Here is a 14634-nt window from a genome sequence, read left to right on the forward strand (position 1 = left end):
ATCCTCACAGGTTGGGCTATAAAGTCGTGTGACTTTGTAGCACCATAAAATCGCAGTATAGCAGTGAGAAAGCTCAGCGTTATCACACGGACCACCAATGTAATATTGCTGCAATTTTTTCACATTGTTATTGTGTCTCCCGTGTGGATGCGGCCTAAAAGCTGTCCAAAAAAAAAATCTGTGTTCCCCATAGCAACCAATCACAGTGCAGCTTTCATTTTACCTCAGCAGTATAAGAAATAGCAACCAATCACAGCGCAGCTTTCATTTTACCTCGGCTGTGTAAGAAATGAAAGCTGGGTTGTGATTGGTTGCTACAGGCAAAAATTACAGGGAAAGTCAGTGAGTTTTCGATTTTTAGTTACGCCAATATTCATCACCTAGTGCTGAAGAACGCTCAGGCAAAATTTCACTCAAATCGGACCAGAACTGAGGATTTGTGTACTGCACAAACAGATTTTGCCTTTTATATATAAGATTACTGCAGGATTTCCCTGTGAAATCTGCAATGGAACTTCCACAGTGAATCTGCGATGTGTGAATCTATGTACATACGGGGCGGAAATGCTGCAGAATGCGTGAGAAGCTATGTGGACAAGATTGAAAAAGTCTCATTCACATGAAGCGGAGAACTTCTGCACCAAATCAACAGCGCATTAGAAATACACTGAGGATTCTAAATCCACAGCATGTCATTTTGGTGAGAAAATCGTGCGAGATTTGTGCTTTGCGAGACTCACAAATTTCGCACAGCTATGAAATCCATTCTTTTGAGGCCCCCTTCACATGGACGACACGATATCACCGCGAGAAAATCGCAGCAATACGGTATCGGATTGGTGGTCCTTTTAAAAAGGACTGCGAGGGCGATATCAGGCTGTGAATCACAACCCAATATCATCCTTGCCATTGGCAGGAGCCCTAACAGCAAAGTGAATTAGATTTTAAAAAACTGCTGCAGAAAAAAAAAGTCAGCTGCGGAACTAGATATGCAATGTGGAATTTAAATCCGCAGCGTCAATTACAGCTGTGGATTTTGGGTGCGGTATCCACCCCTTCAAACGGGGGGATGAATTCTGCATCAAAACCTGCATAAAACCCACACAAATTGGTGCAGTTATTGATGTGGATTTTGCGCTGCGGATTTGCCGCTGGGAGGACAATCCGCAGCAAATTCCTTCCTGTGTCAACGTCAACAAATCTCACAACATTGCATTAGTGCAAACGTCGCAGATGTGAATGAAACCATTGAAAAGCATGGATTTCATAATTCTGTTTTTTCACTCGCTATCGCATTGCACAATTTTACTGCCAGTGTGAAGGCAGCCTGAGGGCTTTTAGCCTCTTGCGTTTTTTTAACGCTGCGACATCGCTGAATATTTTTTTTACTGTGATTGTCAATGGGACGTTCTAATGTTAAAATTGCATTGCAGGGAAAAACAAAAACAAACACAAAAAAAAAAAAAATTGAAGAAGTGCAGACTTGCGATTTTTGTGCGATGCTATTTTAATATTAGATAAGTCCCATTGACTTTTGCAGTAAAAAAAACGTAATTGGGTAAAAGCCCTAAGGGTTTTCGCGCGATGCAAGAGGGAGTAAAAATGCAGAATTATAAAACCCATGATTTTCAATGGTTTCTTTTACATTTGAGAGGTTTTCACTCCTGCGATGGTGAGAGAAAAAAAAATTGTGACATGCCTTAACTTTCGTTTTGCGTTTTTTTTTTTTTTTTTAAATCTCCCATATTTCCCTATGGAGCATTTTTTTTATGACATCGCAAAGCATGTACTTGCAATTTTTCTATTGTGACAAAATCACACGATAAAACGCATGAGAAAATCGTAAGTGGCAGCGATGTTTTACTGAGAAAAGCATCGCTCATGCTCAAAGATCACAGGAAAATGACGCGATTAGCTCGTGTGAAAGAGGCCTGAGGGTATGTTCAGGCGGTAGAATTTTCCATGCGAATTCCACCTCTAAAGACTGTGGATGTCACTTCTTGGCAGTAAGCCACGCAGAAATGCATCAGAATTCTGCACAGGGCTTTTGCCCATGGCCAGGGCTAAATATGTGTGCGGATCCACAGCAAAAACTAAGGCAGAAAGGCGCGGATTTTGATGCTTTTGGAAGATGCTGAATTCGCACTAAATATTCTGTAGCAAAATCTGCCATGTGATCATACTTTAATAAGGCCACGGGCAAATTGTGGAATCTATGGGGATGATCCGCAGTTCAAGCTGCCCATAGGAAGGCATAGGCGTCCACAGCTGCATTAAAGCATGCGCATTTGCTTTGTGGACCTTTTGGTCTGGAAAACAAATCGCAGCATGCTCCATTTTGCTGCGGTTTCCACACGGACAACTTCCATTGAAGTCAATGAAATCCGTCCGATCCACAGCCTGTCCGCAATTCCGGATTCCACAGGGGAAGCAGGAGAATCTAAAAAAGAAAAGGCACTTCCGCACACATCCGCAGTGAAGACCCGGACAGGTAAGCACTGTCCTTGGCCGCCGACAGGGCCGGATTCCGCTGCGGGCTCCTGCATGTGAAATCCAACCCACCCGTGGACATGAGGCCTAATAACAGTAAAAATCCATAGGGGAAGTTAGTTTTGCTGCGGATTTCGGAGTGCACACCATGCTCTACTGCTGCAGCAAATTTTCTCTACGGGATTAATTTGTTACAATGCAATAAAGGCTCCTTTACACTGGCAAGCGTGATATCGAACCAAAATAGAGCATGCTGCTTTTTGGATTTTGCATTTCCAAAAGTGCCAAAGCGAGAGTGAGAATGAACCCATTGAAAAGAATGGCTTCTATTCTCTACGGATTACACGTGTACATTTTGCACGCTCATGTGAAGAAGGTAAGCGGATGTTGGAGAAAACTTGCATCTTGCACGGATCTTAAGTTGCATCAGGTCTCTACTCCAATTACATCTAAAGCTGCATCCACAATTCAATATGAAACTAGAGACAGTCAATCACTACAAACGGAGAGATCCATGGTGTCAGACAAGAGGGGATAGATACAAGAAGGGAGGAGGATGAGGTCAATGGAAGGAGAATGAAGGAAGGATCTCCAAGAGAGGCCTGACACTACAGATGAAATATTCCGGGGCTGCCGCACAATCTGCTCCGCGGGGCTCTTCCTGACTCCTTTTTATAGATTGCAGCTTTCACCAGCACTAATGAACTGTTAACAAGTGTGCAATTACTTATGCAAATGTACAGCTGGAGGCAGGCGTGGTCTAGTGACTCATGCCTCAGCGACTCAGGGGACAGAACATGGCAGCTACTACAGGGGAGCGCCCAGAGGCCGCCACGCTGCAGCGGGCATGACAGACATGTAATGAGGGGAGGGTCTATGCAATTTCGGTCCTCGAAAAGCTCCCTGTTTTCACTGCATGTGTTTTGGATGCGTCTGTATTGCATCCGTATTCAGGGTGTTTTTCAGGCATGCAAAAAAAAAATTTGCAAGAAGGCCCAATGTATCACTTCTTCCCCAGATGTCTCCTGGCTACGCGTAAAAAAACAAACAAGAAAAGAAAGCCCCCCACAGTGTAAAAACATGAAACTGCGCATTCACTGCATTTTTACACTATCCCATAAACTTTAATGGGTGATGTTTGCCTAAATATAAACGAAAATAAGAGACGCCTTTTTATTGGTTTACATGACTGATGGGTTCACGAAAAAAATGCTCATCTACAGACAACAGTGGCGCTGGCGCTGTATGCTGTCTATGTGACAGCCGTAGAAAATACGGGCGTAATACGGAGAGAAAATACGCCTGTGTGAATGGGCCCTAATATTGAGCCCTAACCAAACCTCAAGACCCCACAGCGCACATTCGCCTTCTCCTATGGAGCCTGGCACTTATATCTGTATTGTTATGTAGAACTGCATTCGTTCTTTTAGTTCATGAGGTTTCTTACTGTCAGTCTTCACTGCAGTTCTTGCATTCTATTTATCAAACAGAAGGCTCAGTATAAAAAGAGCCGGAGGATTCTCTCTTGTATTGTATACTGTAACTCTTATTATTAACAAGCAATGCGGCATCCGTGCAGTGGGGGCATGGCGCTGTGGTTGTTGAGAGGCCAGGGGCCAACTCCTCAGGATCCATAGGGCCGTCTCTAGCTTGGATACAAGATGTAATACAGGCGGGCATGGAGGCTCTACTACCCTGTTGTACGGCTTCTAGCTTGGATACAAGATGTGATACGGGCAGGCATGAAGACATTCAAGTCCTGTATGGTATCCTGCGGCGTATAGATCTAGATCGTGCAAACTCACAGTCTGTCGAAGTTGGTGTCCCAGATTGTTCTGTACATGTTCTATTGGCGATAAATCTGGTGAAAGTGACCCCCTTGTGTGTGCGGCCGAGCATTATCCTGCTGGAAATGCCTCTTGGAAGCCGCCATGAGAGGAACACATGTGGCTGCAGGATGTCCTGTACATATCGCTGAGCTGTCAATGTTTATTGACCCCCACTATTAGGGGTGACTGACTGTCATATGTGATGTCCCCAGACCTCACACCAGCAGGGGGCAGTGTGCCGCTCCACAGCAAAGGCAGGATTGAGGCGCTCACCCCAAGGTCTTTAGACACGAACACGGCCGTTGTCAGTCTGGTCAGAACGGCCCCGGTGGCGGGCAATTTGTCGATAGGACCATCCAGCTTCTCACATTCCAATAATGCGCCCCTCTCAGGCTCTGATAACGGGGTGAAATCTCTTCTCTGCGTCGTAGAGGCGTCTAGTGGCCAACAAGCTCTACACAAGCGGAAGAAGAGGTCACTACACACAAGGAGCCTCCGAGAGCCTTTTATAGGCCAAGGGGGGAACCACTTTTAGTGTCTCTGGTGACAAGACCGTTCATCATTTGTATATCTGCCTGAGATGGAACTGCATGCCGGGTTTTGCAGCAAAATGACAACAACTTCCAAGGAAGGGATTGTTGTTGTTTTTTTGGTTTTTTTGAATACTGTCCTCTGTGCTGCTAGCTCACTGCTTCTTCCACCATGTAAGACCTCTGGCACTCTAACGTTTTTATTTGTCATCTGTGTGTAGTCCGTTAAAAAAAAGCATATTATTCTATGGTGCAACATTTACCACAGAGATGCTTTAAAAAAACTCATCACATGCACAATTCTGATCTTTTTTACGGATAAGATTCACCCATTTAGGTCAATGGAGAGAGAAGTAAAATGGACACAAATGCCGTCCTTGTGCGGTCTGTGTTGTTGTTTCGTTTTTTTGGGCCCCGTAGTGACAAGCCTGTTTGCGCCTTAATGATCAACACACTTTTCAGTTTTCTCCATCATCGCATTCCAGGGGCCATAACGTTTTGATTTTTCCGTCGTCATAGCCATATGAGGGCTTGTTTTTTACCGGGCAAGTTGTATTTTTTAATGGCATTATTTTTGTGTAGATATAATGTGTTTTTTATAACTTGGGGGAAAAAAAGAAATTCTGCTATTTATTCTTTGAGTTTCATTTTTACGGCGTTCAGTATCCCAAATAAATAATGTGATAACATTCTTCTCTGGATCGTCAGGATTCGGGTAACACCAGGTTTGTATAGTTTTTTTTATGTTTTGCAGCTTTTGTACACAAGAAATTTTTTTTTTTATTTGCTTTTATGTTGCTGTATTCTAAGAGCCGTAGTATTTTTATTTTTCCATTGACGGAGCTCTATGGGGGTTTGTTTTTTGCAAATTCTAGTCATCATTTATCCAATATTTGGCAACATATAACATTTTGATTGCTTTGTATACCATTTTTTTTTCTAGAGGCAGGATGAACAAACTTTGTAATCCTAGCTTGTTTTTTATTTTTAACGGCGTTCACCGTGCGGTATAAATGACATCTTAAATAAATTCAGCAGGCCAGTACAATTATGCCAATGCCAAATCTATATAGTGTTTTTGCTTTTTTTTCTTGCAACTTTTTCACAATTTTATTAACAAAATGTATCTTTTGATTATCGCTGCATTCAAAGACCCCTAATATTTTTTTTCCCCATAGGTGCTATAAAAGGTTGGTATTCTTTTTGGTGGGATCAGTTGTACTATTTATTAGAACCATTTGTTAATTCATGTGATGTTTTGATCACCTTCTATTCACTTTTTTGAAAGATTAACCATTTTCGCCATGTTTTTTTTTCATGACGTCATTACGAATGCAGCAATATCACATATGTGATTTTTAGCTCTTATTTTTTTACATAGTAAAGGGGGAAAGGTGGGGTTATGGTGGTTTTTAAATTTTTTTAATACTCTTCTTTTTTTTTTTTTACTTTTTATTTTTGTCCCACTGGAGAACTAGATTATCAGCATCTGTTATCACTAGAGATGGGCGAGCATACACGCTAAGGACAATTACTGGATCGAGCATTGTACTTAGTGAGTATCTCCCCGCTCGGAAGAAAAGGTTCGGCTGCCGGCGCGGGTGAGAGGTGAGTTGCGGCAGTGAGCGAGGGGGGGGGGGGGGGGGGAGAGAGGGAGAGAGAGATCTCCCCTCCGTTCCTCCCTGCTCTGCCCCGCAGCTGAATCTTTTCTTCCGAGCGGGCAGATACTCGCTAAGGGCAATGCTCAATCGAGTAATTGCTCTTAGCGAGTATGCTCGCTCATCTCTAGTTATCACTCTTCTAATGCACTACTATACATCAGTACAGTAGTGCATTAGAAAACCTAGGAAGCGCAGCCAGAAGCTGAGCCTCATATCCCAAAGAAGCTGGCAGACCTGAAGACTATATCCAAGCCTCCGGGTACCACATCAACCCATCAAGATCCCACGATCACATTACGGTGGTCTGATAGGTGGCAGCCCAGCTCATCCGACAGCCAATCACCTACTCTCTCTGGCATGGGAGACCCGCACAAGGCTTCTAATGAAGCACCTAAAAAAGATGGTCAGAATAAAGCCCCTTAACAGCTGCCGCCAAAAGACATAAGGGCAATCATTAAGGGGTTAATATGCAGGGGAAAAAAAGAATTGGCCTTGTTTTCGTTTTTTTTGGTGGACATGAAAAACACATGGTATACAGAGCAAAAAAAATCTGACCTATGGAACGAATACGGAGGCCACACGGAGCTGCACACATATGAAAATGCATCCATTTTTTGCCAGTGTAACATGGACGTATTAACGCATCTGTGCACCTAGCTAAGGGTGCCTTTCCACTTGCGTTTTTTTAAAGCTGCGATATTGCTGCATTTTTTTAACGCGATTGTCAATAGGACTTTCTAATGTTAAAAACGCATCGCAAGTTTGTGCTTTGCGATTTTTGTGCGATGAATATTTAATATTACAAAGTCCTGTTGACAGCTGCGTTAAAAAATGCAGCGTTAACGCAGCGTTAAAATACGCAAGTGGAAAGGCATCCTAACTCTCAGTCTGTGACTTCTGTCGTAATTAGGATTCCCCTATCCTAAAACACTCTGTGCTGCGGGGGACCCTGCACCTCCCACTATGTAACTTTCAGTTTGTGACCCCGCACAAGATCAGCACTCCTCTCCTGAAATACTCCTTGTGCCATTGAGAACAGTGCCGGTTGTGGGACGTCCCACCAGCAGATCAGCACCACGGACAGCAGAGTACACCGCCAGCTCCACTCCTCACACTAGATAGCAGTTATTATTCCTGTGGAGCAGATCCCTAAAGGGCGGCATAGAAATCCCCAGTCATCGGTTCTGCATGCAGTTTTACTTATGGTTATTATTATTATTTTACTACAAATATTGTACTTATTTAATTGTAATGTTATATTTTTGTGTTGATACCTCACACGTGTTTTATGTATTTATATATTTTTCCCCCTGATGTCTTATTGTCTAGTTCTAGTATTTAATCCAGTGGAACTGATGAAGGGGTTCTGCCCTGAAACGTGTTTTTCCATTGCTGGTTGTCTATTTTACCAATTAAAAGAGCAATTTCCATCTAATTCTTCTGACTATTCTTATGGTCGCTGCGCCGAGCCACCAGTTTTTTTTTATTTTCGCCTCCTCCAAAAGCGACCAGAGGGCAGAGTCTTAAAAAACGAATAGAAAACCTCTCTCTGTTGCCCACAGCAACCAATCACAGCATAGCTTTCAATTCCTATCTGTCTCTGTCGCCTACAGTAACCAATCTATGCAGCTTTCCCTTTGTCTGTCCCTGTTGCCCGTAGCAACCAATCACAGCACAACTTTCATTTAATATTCTGCTACTGAAAAGTGAAAGCTGTGCTGTGATTGGTTACTATGGAAACACAGAGAGGTCTTCTATTAGTTGTCGCTGAGGATCTGCCATGTCTGAATGCACTCTGAGGGTATGTCCATGTGGTGGAATTCACAGTGGAATTTTCCGTGGCGAATTCTGCTTCTAAAAACGTGATGAAATCTGCAGCTTTTTGCCATTATTTTTGGTGCGGATCCGCATAGACAATTTGCCGTGTCAATGCGCAAATTCCGTGTGCAGAATTCTAATGTGCTTTAAGAAGTTACGTATCACTTTTTGATGCGAAAGTGCGATTTTCTGCATGAGAATGCAAGACGTGGATTTTGCCCGTTGACAAGTCAAAATCCACGCCAATAACCACAGCAGAAAGACACGGATTTTGATGCGGCTCGTGAGGCGGAATTCGCCATGGAAACTTCTGTGGTGAATTCCACCATGTGAGCATACCCTTAAAGTAACATCTGATTACACTTAGATTTTTTAAGAAGAAATGCCATTAAAACATCAACAAAAATGTCCCTAAACTCTTGCATCCCCCCATGATGCCTGCTTAGCATGACCCCCCCCCCCCATAATACACCCGCCCGTGGACCCATCTTTATGATGAATCTGATGTTCGCCATGCTGCTGGCTGTTACCTTTGCATTGGGGTTTTTGATAGAAGATCCTCGGTACCAACCTGTAAGACAAGAACAATGATTAGGACTCATCTAGCATAAAACACAGAGACAGCATCAGCAAACCTCCGCCTACTGATGAACTACAAGTCTCAGGAGGGTTTACAGACAGCTGAAGCAGGTGGAGCACTGGTCACCCTGTCTGTACACTCTGATGGGAGTGATGCCACGACATGTCCTACCCAGTGACCCAGCACCACCCTCCCTTCACTTTTGTGCAGAGGATTAAACTAGGGGTGGGAACATTAATTAATTAAGTATGCAATGGGGTGCAAGAATAAAGGATGGAAGAAAATTCATGTCTTCCAGGAATCTAGAGGCATTTGTATTCCTCTGAGTGACGTAGTAAGGGATACTCATACCTGTATTCCCAAGAGGCACCTCAGCTCCTAAGACTTCTACAGAAGCCATATGACTAATCCTGCAGGACTCCTGGCACAGACTAAAGGCTGCTACTGCAGTGCCCAGTGGAGAGCAGTTGTCACCCAGCTTTCTCCAAGCCCTGAATGACACTTGCATTGGGTATATAGGATGTCAGCACTCTTTCTTCTACTGCCTCGCTTGTGTGTCAGTCTTTACTGTAGTTTTGGCATTTAGTTCATGAACCAGAATCCTCCCAGTGTTTTCCAGTAGGAGGTATTAACTATAAATAATAGGAAAATAAACCCTGTTACTTTCACCAATAATAATGATAGGTCCAGAGCTGGGATCTATGGCGGGCGACGGGGTAACTTCACTCGGATACATTAAGCAGCAGGTAATACCTAGAAAGTTTCTGAGGTTAAAGTGTTGAATTCTTAGTATTACTAAGATGCCTCGGCAATACCACAATCCTTCCAGCGTCCGGTGAAGTGTCAGGTCCTGTAAACAAGCCTCACTGAGTAAAGCAGGACATCGAGCTGTCAGCAAGGTGTGCGTGCAGGAGAGATGGCAACATGGCACGTGGAGAGGCGAGGTGCCACCGCCGGAGAACACAGCCCTCAGCACCTCGGCACGTGTTTACAATAGGACATGACAGACACATCAGTGACAGCCTCTTATCAGAGTGACTGATGCAGGGTGAGCCGCACGCCAACCCCGTCTCTACCATATACTGGATTCCACTTGTCTGCTGTGGGCTTTACTACAAGTAACAATCCAGTCCTGATCACACAGCAGAGGGTTTGTTACAATGTATCACAGGCAATTGCCAGGCACAAATGTTCGGTTGTCCGATATAATCGGCCTTCAAAATGTGCAAACAGTCACTTGTTCGTCTTGTTTATGACAGCATAAAATGTTGGCTGGTCACGTCTTCCCATGTGAAGACCAACGATAGCTCCATGGGGAAGAACGAGAACATTAGAAGGAACCTGTCAGTTGAAAAATGGTTTTAAAGCCACCGCCATAGTGTTGACACAGGCAGGACAACATGGTTGTACACAAGTGGAGCCTTGTAGCTTCACCCCTTTAAAGGCTGTGCATCCAGTATGCAAATATGCTGTCTCAAGTCAAAGAGGTGTGCCATCATGCCTCAGAGTTGGGGTGTCACAGCCAAAACCTGTCCATCAACGATGGAAGCGCTGTAACCTCGCAAACCTGGTGTGCACCTGCTGTGGTTGCAAATTTCTGGCACATGCACAGTGAAGTGAGGAGTATACACCTTGTTGGCACACTGCCCATGCACCAGAAAATGTGGCTGAAGGGGCGCAGGGCACGTTTGTGAGATTTTAGCACTACCAGCATTGATGTCAATAAATAGGGGGGGACGGAGAACGGGAGGAGAGGGTGGGTTTCAGCTGTGATGCGCTGACTTGGAACGCTGATGGCACCCCCTTTGTGACTCAAGACAGCATATTTGCATATTGGGCACGCAAACAGCAAAGTAATTTCTAGTGGTGCTAAAAGTCTTCTTTTGTGTACCGCCACATATGGGCTGCTTATGTTATGCTGCGTAATACTATGGCGGCGGTTATAAGATGATTTTTCTGTTCGCTCCCATTATCCTCTGCCATGTGTGGAAGGAAGTGAACAAGCGTTGACTGACATGTTGTGTCAATTGGGCTGATTTTCAGTCAATGTAAATGTACTCTAAGTGAGAAGCGAGATCTAGACAGAGGCAGAAGTACACAGAGTGCAAGGGCACACGGTCGCCTGGAAGTATCCTCATTGGCACACTTTATACACCATACCGTGTTCTGTGGATTTAGTGCAGTCATCATATGTACAGCTCCTTTTTACAGAGAGTGAATCTCCACGTTATCAGTAGGTCCAATAGTATATCCATTGGCCTCAATAATAGAAAAGTATGCAGTGAGCTCCCCCTAGTGGTGGCTGCAGGTGGACAGAATGTTATCATATGACTCTGTATCAGTATTTAGATCTATTATAAGGTTAATCAGCGCAGATTATCTGATCTATCCAGGCATTCTCTGTAGAGATATGAACTTGACGGTCGGTGTCAATGATTGGTGACCTGTACACAATGCTGTATTGGCTGTGTAGGTTCAGTGGGACATGAGGATCCTGCTGATTACAGCTCTGGGGGCTAAAACACTTATGAATCCCAGTGTAATGAAGCAAGTGTTACTTTGCCGTGTTGTACATCCCATTAGTAGGATATTACATTCACGCTTATTATTCTCTTAATGTTTTTCCACTTGGTTGGAAATCGTCCCGACTGCAATAACGGAAATTACAAATGCATCAGAGGTAGAAACTTAAAGGGAAACTCCGGTAAATAAGCCGAATCCCCCACCGCGGCTCTCAGCAAAGCTGCTGCTATATTCCAGGAAGGATCCTCTATATCATTGCCAGGTGCAGGAGGATGTGGATGACAATGACCAATCTCCTAACTCCTGCGGAGACTAATGCCTAGTGTCAGAAGTGATGGCGGCATTCAATAGTGATGGCTCCACCAGCTCTTCAGCCCGCAAGATGTCTCCTGGGAAAAGTAATATAAGGAAGTGGCTAACAGAGGGCGACGGTGTATACAGTCCTCGGTGATACATTGTTGCTCTGTATGTGTTACCATAAGGATACGTTCACACCTAGAGGATTGTCCGCAGTGGAACATCTGCACCAAAATCCATGTCAGGTTCTGTGTCAATAAACACAAAAAAATCCACATTTTTGCATGGATCCGTATAAAGAAGTGACGTGTCACTACTTCAGGTGGATCGGAATGGAAACACTTTGGAGGTTCCACACATGTATTTTGCCCATTGACAGGGCTAAATCCACATGCAGATCTGTGGCAAAAGCTATGACAAAACAGTTGCGGTCTTCTGCAATGGTTTTATAGGCGGATTCCGCATGGAAAATTCCACATCAGACTCCGCCGTGTGAACATACCCTTGAGAGGTTGTGAATGCTGCACCTCAAAGAATGGGATCAAAGACCAACCCCAAACGCTTCTAAAACCGTGGCCTAACTAGAAAGCACTGCCCCTTATAGAGCGCATCGCCCGCATTAGTTACATCTGTTTCTTGAAAAAACTTGCGCGATAACACATGTGGGAGGCAGAATGACGGCCATATTGGTTGTCACCCAAATTCAAATATAAAGGCCATGGTCACACAGGCAAGTGCGATTTTGGTCAGTGAAAACCCAATTGATTTCACGGTGCGTGTGTGTTATATCAGTATTTGTTGAGTTTGCAATGTGCGTATCTCATCCAAGTGTCGTCTATTTTTTACGCGCATCAAAAAAAACCAAAAACACGGAAGGTGGCACAACCCAAAACACTCATTGCTGTCAATGAGTGCGCAAAAAAGGAATGGTGCAGACACACAAGTCATGTGCGTGCATTCAGTTTAATGAGTCTGAGTTGTCAGTTGCAAACTTGGACAGAACTCGGATGTTAAACTCACTCATGTGAATAGGACCTAAAGAAGAACAGTCCAGGCACTACTGATGCCCTGTATTATACATGCTGCAGAAGTAGTCGCAACGTGGCACTGTGGTACGGCAGAGGCTCCACTCCTCGCATCCTGCACTAGGGCAGCTTATCAGTAGAGCCGGGAGTTTTGCGCCCATTAGGTGGTCCGGCGTGTCCCACAGTCCGTCATCTCACTCACCTTCACATTTTTCCAGGATATGCACGGTTTCTCCCAGTTCCAGAGTTAACCCTTGAGGTACTGATCCACGGAAACTAGATATGACTGAAACACAGAGAGACAAGACAGATTATAGCAGAGGTAACAGGGTCAGTTACATCATTAGCACCCCCCTATTCCTGGGTCACAGTGCAGGTCTGTGCATGGAGGGTGATGCTGTGCGACATTTCCGGAATGTGACAACACTTACGGGCTGCGTTGTGGGATGTGACATGACGGGGTTGCAGTGTACGGCTGCAGTGTGATCATCGTGTACTGAACATTATGTAGGATGTTTGTGTAGGTTGGTGACCCTGAGCCCTGCCAAATGATACACTGTAACGCTGCATGGGAACGCCGTGTTATGTCGCTGTGTGACCGCAATGTCATGCGGTGTGATAACAATGTGACACTAACGCTGTAGAAGTGTGACTGGCGTAACCACAGGGAGGTATTCTATTGTTCCTCCATGTATCCCGGCTGCTGGATGGAAACTTTGTTGCATTGTGTAGTGTGAGAGTTGTTACATTGTAACCATGTGTGTGATGTGTGGCGACATTATAACATTACACGTATGTTCCTGCACGCAGCAGTATGTAGAGACGTAACAATGTGACATCCGTGCCCCGTGAGGTTGTAAATGTTGTGGCAGCTGCATTATTTGGCTAGGATCTCGGTGACAGCAGCATGTTGTGAGAGCGTCTGCCGGCGTATATGATGCGCTGTGACCCCACGAGACATCTCCGTACAGCCAAACCATGACCCCATGAGATACTGCCATACAGCCAGGCCATGCCCACCATCAGACAGCTTTGTACAGCTATACTGACGCAACGAGACAGCTTAGTACTGTCAGGGCATAATCCCACGAAACGGCTCCGTACTGACAGGGCATAACCCTACGAGACAGCTCCATACTGTCAGGGCATAACCCTACGAGACTACTCCGTTCTTCAGGCCATAACCCCACAAGACAGCTCCGTACTGTCAGGGCATAACCCTATGAGACAGCTCCATACTGTCAGGGCATAACCCTACGAGACAGCTCCATACTGTCAGGGCATAACCCTACGAGATGGCTCCGTACTGTCAGGGCATAACCCTACAAGACTGCTCCGTTGTGTCAGGGCAAAACCCTACAAGATGGCTCCATTGTGTTAGGGCATAACCCTATGAGACGGCTCCATTGTGTTAGGGCATAACCCTATGAGACAGCTCCATACTTCAAGCCATAACCCTTCGAGACAGCTCTGTACTATCAGGCCATAACCCTACGAGACGGCTCCATACGGTCAGGCCATAACCCTACGAGACGGCTCCGTACTGTCAGGCCATAATTCCACGAGACGGCTCCGTACTGTCAGGCCATAATTCCACGAGACGGCTCCGTACTGTCAGGCTGTGACCCCACGAGACGGCTCCGTACTGTCAGGCCGGGACGCCACGAGTCGGCTCCGTACTGTCAGGCCATAATTCCACGGGACGGCTCCCTACTGTCAGGCCGTGGCCCCACGAGACGGCTCCGTACTGTCAGGCCGTGGCCCCACGAGATGGCTCCCTACTGTCAGGCCGTGGCCCCACGAGACGGCTCCCTACTGTCAGGCCGTGGCCCCACGAGACGGCTCCCTACTGTCAGGCCGTGGCCCCACGAGACGGCTCCC

General features: G+C 45.3%; 1 protein-coding gene across 1 annotated transcript in view; it reads right to left on the minus strand.

The window, feature by feature from the left end:
• The window catches only part of DOCK3 (dedicator of cytokinesis 3), a 126281-nt gene that overhangs the window by 77894 nt on the left and 33753 nt on the right, over nt 1-14634 (minus strand). Inside the window, exons 2-3 of the mRNA XM_066596896.1 lie at nt 12956-13039; nt 8859-8899 (exon numbers count right to left, since the gene is read on the minus strand). Of these exons, the coding sequence (XP_066452993.1) occupies nt 8859-8899; nt 12956-13039 (125 nt within the window). The remainder of the gene's footprint in view (nt 1-8858; nt 8900-12955; nt 13040-14634) is intronic.

The sequence above is a fragment of the Eleutherodactylus coqui genome, chromosome 3 (assembly GCF_035609145.1).
Source record: "Eleutherodactylus coqui strain aEleCoq1 chromosome 3, aEleCoq1.hap1, whole genome shotgun sequence".
NCBI lineage: Eukaryota > Metazoa > Chordata > Amphibia > Anura > Eleutherodactylidae > Eleutherodactylus > Eleutherodactylus coqui.